The 12,735-nt window shown below is 38.9% G+C and overlaps 1 protein-coding gene across 1 annotated transcript; it reads left to right on the top strand.

Moving 5' to 3' along the window:
- Positions 1-5,238: 5,238 nt before the first annotated feature.
- On the top strand, positions 5,239-11,277 carry LOC308095591 (uncharacterized protein; the record flags this gene model as incomplete). Its single annotated transcript, XM_080442642.1, has 5 exons — positions 5,239-5,305; positions 5,902-5,994; positions 6,550-6,642; positions 7,751-8,302; positions 11,267-11,277. The coding sequence occupies 5 exons, from the start codon at positions 5,239-5,241 to the stop codon at positions 11,275-11,277; spliced, it is 816 nt and encodes a 271-aa protein (XP_080298768.1).
- Between the last annotated feature and the right edge of the window lie 1,458 nt (positions 11,278-12,735).

The following is a 12,735-nucleotide window of genomic DNA, read 5'->3' as shown; positions in this document are numbered from 1 at the left end:
TGCTGTAATGATCATTTAGTCTAATCCAGGATGACAATGACAAGGATACTAAAGCTGGGGAATCACATAACCTGACAATATCAACATGATTGAATAAAATAAACATTATTTGTGTCTTGTTTATGGATTTTTGTTTTATTTTGTTTATGGAAAAATAAATAACATTTTTGATTCAACATGATGGAATTTCACATGTTTTATTTTTATTATCTTGTATTATTCCCTCCAGCTCATAGGTTATTGGTAGAACAATATGAGCATCAGTGTCTGTGCACATGCACGATTAAAAAAATTAAATCTTTATCATATTAATTAATATGTATGCAGTCATTTTTATGTTCTTTGATATGCATGTGATAATGGTGCAGTAAAGTACTGACAAGCTGCTGGGTTTGTGTAGCAGTAGCTGTTCACTGCGTTGACATTTGTGTTGTTTGGATCGTTAAATTATCATAGTTATCACTATTTGTTTACATTCTACAGTGTTTTGTGTCTTTATAAAGTTTTGTAAAGTCAAAGAACCCCATTTATACATGGGATTTTCTTTTTTATAATGTTTGTTTTGTTTTTTTTAATGTATTTTTATGTCAAACGTCTCTAAACGTCTAATCTTCCCACCAAACATACTGTGTGATTAAATAAGCAACCCTTTATGAATGAATATTAATCACAATTTAATTCACCTGTGTGATTCCCATTGCTCATGTTCCTCCATATGCACCTGATGTTCATTATGGAGACACTCTTGTGCTGCTAAATTCTTTATCTAACTCAAGATGAAGGCCAAGCGATGCATTCATCATTTTAAACTTTAAAATATGTATATGAAAACATTTGAGGTGAGAAAGAGGCAATGCAGTAACATCTCTCTCTGCTTTGATTGATTTAATACTTTATTATCAAGTTGCAAACAGTATACAGCAAGTACAATTAGGCAAGAAACACAAAAAGCCCTGAGGGCTTTCCATTGTGGTCCTATGTATTCAATTCTACTCGCTGCCCTTCCTGCCAATAGCATTCGATTCCGGTTGCTTTTTGGGACTGGAAATTCCAAGATGGTGGATTTGAATTTGCCGAGAATGTGGCTTCAAAAATGATCTGTAGAAACCATTGATTGATTGATGTAGTTTATTTAGAAAGACATGAGAATAGTACATGACAGTACATAACAGTACATGGAAGTACAAATTCACAATACAAGGTCTACTAAACTGGAAACCCTCATTAAGCATTACGCTTGTTTAAGATGAGAACCCCATGCACACAAATCATGATGAAATATAAGAGGCAGGCAGATATACACACTACTATACAGAATGTCATAAAATCAGCTTTCAGGTTACTGGTATGACGAGAGAAAAAATATATATATATATACAAAAGAGGAAAAATGAAGGAGGGGGGGGGGGGGTAGGGAGGGGTAGGTTAAGACTTAGACAGGGGCCATTTTCGAATTGCAGCCTCCTGAAGGTGTATCTTTAGGGCAGTTTTGAAAGTGAGTAGGGTTTTACACTCCTTTACTCCTTTTTTGGGCAATGTCACTGTTCCCTTTGTCCACAGGTGCTGCTTGACAAGACACAAACAACAAACAAGAAATAGCTGTGCTGTGTGCTGTGTGTGTGTGTAGATTCCATTAATCCCATTTTGACTGAGGGGACAGGACCGGTGGCTGAGACTGTGATTAGTTGATGGCCAAAAAGAGAAAAACTTCAAAATAAACATTAAAGCAAGCCAAAAAAAAAACATGACATATTTTATAAAGTTTTGTGGGGCAGTGGGCAAACGCAGTGTTTGTGGCAAATTTTGTGCAGATTGGAGCAACAGTGTGCCTGTGTCCCCTGGGGGCCCCTAACGTGGCCCCTAGGGGCCCTTGGTATGACTCCACTGATGGCAGACCTTTGAACAGTGTTTGTGCCAAGTTTGGTGTGGATCACAGCAACAGTGCGCCTGGGGGCCACATATGTGGCCCCTGGTGTGGCTATTCTGATGGCGGACCCCTGAACAGTGTTTTTTTTCAAGTTTGGTGTGGATCGGAGCAACGGTGCACCATGTATGTCTGGATGTTACGTTTGTGACTGCAGTCCACGGTCCATGGTCCACAGGCCCCCCCACCCTCTAAGCAATTTAAACTCTTTCACTGCCAGACTTATTTCTGGCTGCGTTTGCCCACTGCCAGCGATTTTCGTTTTTCTTACCTTTTCAACTGGCCACAGAATATTTATATCCAATATGATCGATCCCAGGACGGCTGCTAAGAACGGAGGGGATCACTGTGCTGCCGTGAGAAAAAACAAAAACTGACCACGAGCACTGATATATATATATTCCCATGTGGCCAAAAGGTAGAACTGCAGCTAATAGCGTATTTAGTTCACAAACAAATTAAAATAAATCATTAACACACTTAATTAGCCAAAAAGATGTGGAAAAACTAAAATCTTACAAAAAAACGGAAATTAAAATATTCGCTTTAGAACTTAAGTAGGATTAGTATTACTGAAGCAAAATTAAAATGTATTTTAGTCAAAACGCATAGGTCATTGAACACAGAACACAACACCTGTGGTGGACGGTGGACCGTGGGGGTTGAAATGTAATTTAGATGTTATTTAGACACATGCTATAGTCCATTTGTTGACTTGACATCCTAGTTTGTAGTTTCAATGTACAGATTATTTATTTTTGATATTATACCAACTGTTTAGACTGATTCTGATTCTGGTTCTTGTCTCTATGCATTTGATGTATGTGTTTGACCTTGCTGTAAACCTTGAGAGCGTTTCCTCAACTAAAACTAATAGAAAATGGGCTTCAAATAAAGCATCAGAGTATAACCAGTAATATACATAATATATCATATTATGTAGGCTATAATATCGGTAGCCTATATTAAATATAACCTACATAATATAGCTCAATTTGTGGGGGGCACCCTCTGGGTTTTTTTTTTTTTATCCCATGATTTTGTACCCCCAAACGACATTTTCTTTGGCGGGGTTAGGGGGGGGGTACTAGAATTCTGCCCGCGTAGCGGGCAGAACTTCTAGTTTCATACATTTGAAAACATGTGAAACGGGACATTCTATATTTGTAGCCTACTTTCTACTTTTGGTACTTTAAGTACATTTTGATACCAATACTTTTGTACTTTTACTCAATTAAATTTAGAATACCAGACTTTTACTTGTAACAGAGTATTTCTATATTGCAGTATTGATTACTTAAGTAAAAAAAAAAAAAATCCACCACTGCTGAAATCGAGCTTTATTTTAACTGCTTCCAATGTTAACTGCTACACTTATTTACATTTCACATCACATTTGTCGTTGTGTAAAATGATCTAAAACACAGCTTGGGCACTTGTCAGGTTACTTTTGGTCAAAGCGGGGATCGAACTGACATTGGGATCCATATCCCCTTCTTAGAAATGCTAGTTTTAGCATTATTTGGATACATAATCGCTTACAGCAGGATTTTACATGAAGCTGAGTTAGAATTGCACCCATTCCCTTCCTTTTTCTCAAGATTCAACTCAGAGGGAGGACGAGGACACACACCATGGACTGTCTTTCCACAGCCACAGGAGGCTCTATTTTCAGTTACACAACTCTTCCACCAGGGGGCGAGAGGCGATAAGAAGGAGTCCGGATCCTTCAATGCGCATGTGAAAACACCTTGACCCGGAAGTAAGTGCGTGTTGTTATCTTTTTTTATTTGTTTTAACTCTATGGTTGTGATCGGTTGTGATCGCGGTGAGAAACGTGTCATAAAGGAAGTAAAAACTTGTCAAATGGAGTCTGTACGGCTGAAGATAAATGAACACATGTCGTCGGTGGGAGACGAGATATTGTGTGTTTTGGACAAACAGCAGTGTGGTGCTGATGTTTGTTGTGTGAAGCTTGTCAGAGTGTTTGTGTTGGAGCGCCTCAGTGCGGCTGCAGAGGTCATGTGCAACCTCTTCCAGAGAGAGATAGAGACGCTAGAAACTCTGCTGGAGAAACAAAACAAACTGCTGGACATTGATTTTGATATGGACATCGATCTACACACTGCAGGTATGTCTGTTACACTCACAACATCAAACTACACACTGCAGGTATGTCTGTTACACACACAACATCAAACTACACACTCCAGTATGTCTGTTACACACACAACATCGATCTACACACTGCAGGTATGTCTGTTACATGCACAATATCAAACTACACACTGCAGGTATGTCTGGTACACACAAAACATCAAACTACTCACTGGAGTATGTCTGTTACACACACAACATCAAACTACACACTGCAGGTATGTATGTCTGTTACACACACAACATCAAACTACACACTGCAGGTATGTCTGTTACACACACGACATCAAACTACACTGCAGGTATGTCTGTTACACGCACAATATCAAACTACACACTGCAGGTATGTCTGTTACACACACAACATCAAACTACACACTGCAGGTTTGTCTGTTACACACACAACATCAAACTACACACTGCAGGTATGTCTGTTACACACACACACAACATCAAACTACACACTGCAGGTATGTATGTCTGTTACACACACAACATCAAACTACACACTGCAGGTTTGTCTGTTACACACACAACATCAAACTACACACTGCAGGTATGTCTGTTACACACAACATCAAACTACACACTGCAGGTATGTCTGCTACACACACAACATCGATCTACACGCTGCAGGTATGTCTGTTACACACACAACATCAAACTACACACTGCAGGTTTGTCAGTTACACACACAACATCAAACTACACACTGCAGGTATGTCTGTTACACACACAATATCAAACTACACACTGCAGGTATGTATGTCTGTTACACACACAACATCAAACTACACACTGCCGGTTTGTCTGTTACACACACGACATCAAACTACACACTGCAGGTATGTATGTCTGTTACACACACAACATCAAACTACACACTGCAGCTTTGTCTGTTACACACACAACATCAAACTACACACTGCAGGTATGTCTGTTACACGCACAACATCAAACTACACACTGCAGGTATGTCTGCTTCACACAACATCGATCTACACGCTGCAGGTATGTCTGTTACACACACAACATCAAACTACACACTGCAGGTCTGTCTGTTACACACACAACATCAAACTATACACTGCAGGTATGTCTGTTACACACACAACATCAAACTACACACTGCAGGTATATGTAAATCAGTCGCCACGATGGAGAAGCGTAATCCATGTGTTCACATGAAGTCAGAGCTCATCATTGGAGCCTCACCGTTCCCATGTGAATCCTGAGATCTACATGATTCTCACAGTTCTATTATAGCAACTTTTTACATATCGCTGCTGTAGGGCAGAAACCTCGTATCTCCATATTTTAACCTTTTTATGTTTTTTTGTAAATTAAACCTGTGATCCGGTTTAGAAAAAAAGGGGGGGAAATTGTGTTCCGGTGGTGGGTTCCGGTTGGCATCGCATGTTTTTGTTCCTGACATAATGCGAATCAATTAGTTTAGTCTCGCTAGTCGTGCTACGAGGTAGAATAAAAGATGGACATACCAAACGATTATTATACCAAAAGAAACAAAACAATTATACCAAACTAAACGCATTTGAAACTAGGGGAATCATTTTGGAGGTGCACGGTGCCGAATGTACCGGTTGTTGGTTCCGGATGCCTGATGACATAAAGTTATTTCCGTTCTGACCAGATCAGAAACCTGAAAATGGTATTGATCCCAGGGCAGGCTAATATATAGTTTAGTCCTTATTCATCACACACTAAAGTCCTTATTATTTAAGTCCTTATTATTAAAGTCCTTATTCACAATACATCAAAGTCCTCATTTTTAAAGTGCGTATTCTATTCCTTCATTCCAGACCAGTGTGTGGAGTCTAGTCTGCAGGTGAAGATCAGTTCTCCAGCCAGGACTGTTTCTGTTAAACAGGAACCTGAAGACCACCTGGATCTCAGTAAGTTTGTATTTATTTCTTTTATTGGTGAAATTGGGCTGGTACAGATGGTGTAAATATGAACCAATATGAATCGGTTATCGATTTTAGCATTAACAATGCAACTACATCGATGCATGGACCCCTGCATCGATCTAAATGTACCATGAATTGGATGGATCGGTTGTAAAAAGTATAAATGGGTTCACTGAAGCCTTGCAGTTAATTCTTTACCACTCTGCCACCCTAAAAATAAATATGTAGTTATTGAATATTGACATAAATATATTATAATGTAGTCCATCCATATTGCTCAGCACCAATGAAGTGACATACTGGGGAAAAGGCATCTGGCGTCACTGCCCAGTCTTTGAAAAGACAAAAACAAATAACACTTCTTTACAACCTCCCTCTTTCATGTTCAATCTTCATCTGCAACCCATGTCTTATCAAAGTCCTTATTAAAGTCCTTATTCATGTCATATTAAAGTCCTCCTTAAAGTTCTTATTCATGTTACATCAAAGTCCTTATTATTAAAGTCCTTATTTCATTTTTTATTACTTCCTTCATTCAAGACCAGTGTGTGGAGTCCAGTCTGCAGGTGAAGATCAGTTCTCCAGCCAGGATTGTTTCTATTAAACAGGAAACTGAAGACCACCTGGATCTCAGTAAGTTTCAAGCACTCTCTCTTTATTTATTGTATTGGTGAAAGTGGGCCGGTACTGAGGGTGTTAAGATGAACCGATATGAATCGGTTATCGATGGAATGATTAAAGGGATATTTCACTTTCAAAAAAAAATTGGGTCATTGTATCGTCTACTCAGGCTTTTGTAAACACTGCAGACAGTTTTTAAGTCGCTTGATTCAGTATTTAGATATTTGATATTCATTTTATCGCCCCCTTCCTATACAAACCCATTGTAACTTCAAACTCCATTTTAACCATGTTAGATTAAACGGAAACACCCGTCCTTGGTTCTGGTGACTTATATTGTCCTTCTAATATGTGAGGAGACTGTGTTTTTTCAATTACTTTTTTCATTTATTTTTAATATTTCTTTTGGAAATTGAAAATTTATGAAATACAAAGAATAATAATAATAAAAGAAAAGAAGAAACAAAAAGTAATCGAAAAAATACGGGCCCCTCACGTGTTCGGAGGGCAGGGTGAGTCACCAGAACCAAGGACGGGTGTTTTTGATGAATCTAACATGTTAAAAATGGAGTTTGAAGTTACAATGGGTTTGTATAGGTCTGGGGGGGCTCACAAAAGCCTGAGTAGACGATAAAATGACCCAAAAAAGAAAAGAAAAGGGAAATATCTCTTTAACAATGTGACCTACATCGATGCATGGACCCCTGCATTGATCTAATTGTACCATGAATCGGACGATGGTTTGGCTGAAAAATATTAATGGGTTCACTGAAGCTTCGCAGTTAATTCTACTTCAGTATTACCTAACCTGCTGTAGAAGACTCACTGATCTAACATTTACAAGTCATTACTTCCAAAATAATAATAACCACCTCTCATCCCCTCTCATTCAGCTCGTCTCGCATCTTTTATGAGAGCGCTGCAATGTAAACAAATAATGGCCACACTATTTACAGCACAGAGCGCTGTCAGTGCACCACCAAATTCAAATTTTGGAAGATGTGGGCAAAGAGTAATTTGTTGATACTTTTTTACTAGCCACAACTCTGCACTGAGGTGCTGCACTAGGAGGTACAAGATTCAAACCTTTTATAGAGTCTCATTGTATCTTTTTTCCTAGACTTCCTGCATGTCCCTCTGTGTAAAGAGGGGGTTTCATCTGAAGAGGAGAGGAGCTCCAGTCTGGTCCGGGAGGAACCACAACCTCCACAGATTAAAGAGGAACAGGAGGAGCTACTTGAAAGACCAGAAGAGGCTGGTGGGTCAATGTTGACATTACTAGCAGTGAAAAGTGAAGACTATGATGTAGCCAGCACCTCAACTGAACACATGAATACACAAGCTGATGTAGAGGACTGTGGAACATCACAACCAATTGGTGATGACCAGCTCCTCTCTTCACACTGTTCTGAATCGGAAACTGAAGACAGTGATGAGTGGGAGGAGGCTAGGGAAGATCAGTCGGCTTTAAACACACTGAAATCACACAAGACACAAAATGTTGGAGGACAAAGATTTTCTTTTAGCCACAAGCTGTCCCAGGACCTGAAATCATTGAAACAAAATCACTCTGTGAGAAGTCACACAGGGACGAAAAGTTTTAGTTGTACAGAGTGTGGCAAAATGTTTAATCAAAAGACACATCTGAAGAGACACACTATGATCCATACAGGTGAAAAGCCCTTTTCTTGTACAGTTTGTGGTCAAAGCTTTGCTGAGAAAGGTAAATTAAAAAGACACACGATGACTCATACAGGCGAAAAGCCCTTTTCTTGTACAGTATGTGGTAAAGGCTTTGCTCACATGAGTGATCTGAAAAAACACATGAGGACTCATACAGGCGAAAAGCCATTTTCTTGTACAGTTTGTGGTCAAAGCTTTGCTGAGAAAGGTAAATTAAAAAGACACACGATGACTCATACAGGCGAAAAGCCCTTTTCTTGTACAGTATGTGGTAAAGGCTTTGCTCACATGTGTGATTTGAAATTACACATGAGGACTCATACAGGCGAAAAGCCCTTTTCTTGTACAGTATGTGGTAAAGGCTTTGCTCACATGAATGATCTGAAAAAACACATGAGGACTCATACAGGCGAAAAGCCCTTTTCCTGTACAGTTTGTGGTAAAGGCTGTGGTCAAATGGTTCATCTACAATCACACATGAGGACTCATACAGGCGAAAAGCCCTTTTCTTGTACAGTTTGTGGTAAAGGCTATGGTCAAATGGTTCATCTGCAATCACACATGAGGACTCATACAGGCGAAAAGCCCTTTTCTTGTACAGTTTGTGGTCAAAGTTTTGCTGACAAATGTAATCTAAAAAAACACATGAGGACTCATATAGACAAAAAGCCATTTTCTTGTACAGTATGTGGTAAAGACTTTGCTGAAAAGGCTCAACTTAAAAGACACACGAGGACTCATACAGGGGGAAAGCCTTTAGTTTAAGTTGGTCACACACAGACACATATCGTCGCTGTCCAGCGGGAACCAACTAACTCCATTTTCTTTTGTTTCTTTTTTTTCATAAATCAACGCTATTTGAACACCCTTTACGTCTGTGTAAAAAAAAAATTGAACCAATGAAAAGTATTAAAAACCTCCCAACTCCATTGAATCCTTAAACTGTCCATCAAACCAACCAACTCCACCCCTCTCCACTGCGCGCTGCTGCAGTCAGTGCCATGCCTCAGCGCACATAGAGAGGACAGAGTTAGTGTGGAGCACGCAGCATATAAACAAACTAAACCGCAGAGTTTGTTCCCCTGTAGTCTGTTAAAACTATGCAGTGTACCTGTTTATCAAGCTTAGCACTGACGCTAATGTTATGAAAACAAGTAATTCTATTTCTAAAATCTATGAAGTGTTTTCTGAGGAGATCAATGTGGCAAGAAATTAGTTCATAGCATTTCTCTCGCTAGTTGTACTGAAACTCCAACTCCGTGAAACCCTCTTTGCAGAAGTTATTGTAATATTTAAAGTCCTGTTTATTATTGTAGGCCTATAAGTGTCATGAAGCATCAGGGCATTAATTCACATGTTGTGATGCATTGTGAGCTTGGAGATCCATTTGGAATTTAGCCCCATTTGGAATCTCTCCCTCCGCGCGATTGGAGCTATTGTCTGTTCTGACCGACACAAATAAAGTCACTATACCAACTGTGATGAGGCAGTATTGCTTTGTTTTGAAAATATACGGTTTTCTTCATTTCCTGAAAAGTTTTTATTTTGTTTTTTCATTTCCTGAAAATGAGCGTTTTGGAGTTAGCTGGTTGCTGCCGGACAGCAGAGATATACTGTAATGATCATTTAGTCTAATCCAGGATGACAATGACAAGGATACTAAAGCTGGGGAATCACATAACCTGACAATATCAACATGATTGAATAAAATAAACATTATTTGTGTCTTGTTTATGGATTTTTGTTTTATTTTGTTTATGGAAAAATAATTTTTGATTCAACATGATGGAATTTCACATGTTTTATTTTTATTATCTTGTATTATTCCCTCCAGCTCATAGGTTATTGGTAGAACAATATGAGCATCAGTGTCTGTGCACATGCACGATTAAAAAAATGTAATCTTTATCATATTAATTAATATGTATGCAGTCATTTTTCATGTTCTTTGATATGCATGTGATAATGGTGCAGTAAAGTACTGACAAGCTGCTGGGTTTGTGTAGCAGTAGCTGTTTACATTCTACAGTGTTTTGTGTCTTTATAAAGTTTTGTCAAGTCAAAGAACCCCATTTATACATGGGATTTTCTTTTTTATAATGTTTGGTTTGTTTTGTTTAATAAAGGTTTCACCACTACAGGTCCATGTATGCTATATAATTCCAGAGAAGGTGCCAAGAGGTATCAGTATCCACTATCCACTGTATCGGTTACCAATAAGGGGCTTTCACTGTGTAGGTTACCTGATGAAGATCAGGTTGATTGAAACGTTGTTTGAATTTAGCGTACCAATGAAGAGCATAACAGTGGTCATAACAAGGTCATACCTAACAATAGATGGCAAAAAGATTTATTTTGTGTATTTTTATGTCAAACGTCTCTAAACGTCTAATCTTCCCACCAAACATACTGTGTGATTAAATCAGCAACCCTTTATGAATAAATATTAATCACAATTTAATTCACCTGTGTGATTCCCATTGCTCATGTTCCTCCACATGCACCTGATGTTCATTATGGAGACACTCTTGTGCTGATAAATTCTTCATCTAACTCAAGATGAAGGCCAAGCGATGCGTTCATCATTTTAAACTTAAACAGTACTTTAAAATATGTATGTGAAAACATTTGAGGTGAGAAAGAGGCAATGCAGTAACATCTCTCTCTGCTTTGATTGATTTAATACTTTATTATCAAGTTGCAAACAGTACAGCAAGTACAATTAGGCAAGAAACACAAAAAGCCCTGAGGGCTTTCCATTGTGGTCCTATGTATTCAATTCATCAAGACATACAGTATAATACTCGCTGCCCTTCCTGCCAATAGCATTCGATTCCGGTTGCTTTTTGGGACTGGAAATTCCAAGATGGTGGATTTGAATTAGCGGAAAATGTGGCTTCAAAAAGGATCTGTAGAAACCATTGGGCAATGTCACTGTTCCCTTTGTCCACAGGTGCTCCTTGACAAGACACAAACAACAAACAAGAAATAGCTGTGCTGTGTGTGTGTAGATTCCATCAATCCCATTTTGACTGAGGGGACAGGACCGGTGGCTGAGACTGTGATTAGTTGATGCCCAAAACACTTATTTTCCAGAGATAAACTTCAAAATAAACATTAAAGCAAGCCAAAAAAAAACATGACATCTTTTATAAAGTTTTGTGGGGCAGTGGGCAAACGCAGTGTTTGTGGCAAATCTTGTGCAGATTGGAGCAACAGTGTGCCTGTGGCCCCTGGGGGCCCCTAACGTGGCCCCTAGGGGCCCTTGGTATGACTCCGCTGATGGCAGACCTTTGAACAGTGTTTGTGCCAAGTTTGGTGTGGATCACAGCAACAGTGCGCCTGGGGGCCACATATGTGGCCCCTGGTGTGGCTATTCTGATGGCGGACCCCTGAACAGTGTTTTTTTTCAAGTTTGGTGTGGATCGGAGCAACGGTGCACCTTGTATGTCCGGATGTTACGTTTTTGACTGCAGTCCACGGTCCATGGTCCATAGGCCCCCCCCACCCTCTAAGCAATTTAAACTCTTTCACTGCCAGACTTATATCTGGCTGCGTTTGCCCACTGCCAGCGATTTTCGTTTTTCTTACCTTTTCAACTGGCCACAGAATATTTATATCCAATATGATCGATCCCAGGACGGCTGCTAAGCACGGAGGGGATCACTGTGCTGCCGTGAGAAAAAAACAAAAACTGACCACGAGCACTGATATATATATATTCCCATGTGGCCAAAAGGTAGAACTGCAGCTAATAGCGTATTTAGTTCACAAAAAAAATAATAATAATAATTAACACACTTAATTAGCCAAAAAGATGTGTGGAAAAACTAAAATCTTACTAAAAAACTGAAATTAAAATATTCGCTTTAGAACTTAAGTAGGATTAGTATTACTGAAGCAAAATTAAAATGTATTTTAGTCAAAACGCATAGGTCATTGAACACAGAAGAACACAACACCTGTGGTGGACGGTGGACCGTGGGGGTTGAAATGTAATTTAGATGTTATTTAGACACATGCTATAGTCCATTTGTTGACTTGGCATCCTAGTTTGTAGTTTCAATGTACAGATTATTTATTTTTGATATTTTACCAACTGTTTAGACTGATTCTGATTCTGGTTCTTGTCTCTATGCATTTGATGTATGTGTTTGACCTGGCTGTAAACCTTGAGAGCGTTTCCTCAACTAAAACTAATAGAAAATGGGCTTCAAATAAAGCATCAGAGTATAACCAGTAATATACATAATATTTCATATTATGTAGGCTATAATATCGGTAGCCTATATTAAATATAACCTACATAATATAGCTCAATTTGTATTACATGTCTTATTCCTTTTTACTCATCCACAACTAATTGTTGTTTGACCATGATGATGTTAATTAAAGACCACTGCTGCCCTCTTGGGGATATAA

Source organism: Gymnoscopelus braueri (assembly GCF_963280865.1).
Source record: "Gymnoscopelus braueri genome assembly, chromosome: 11".
Lineage (NCBI taxonomy): Eukaryota > Metazoa > Chordata > Actinopteri > Myctophiformes > Myctophidae > Gymnoscopelus > Gymnoscopelus braueri.
This window is presented reverse-complemented; position numbering and strand designations above follow the sequence as displayed.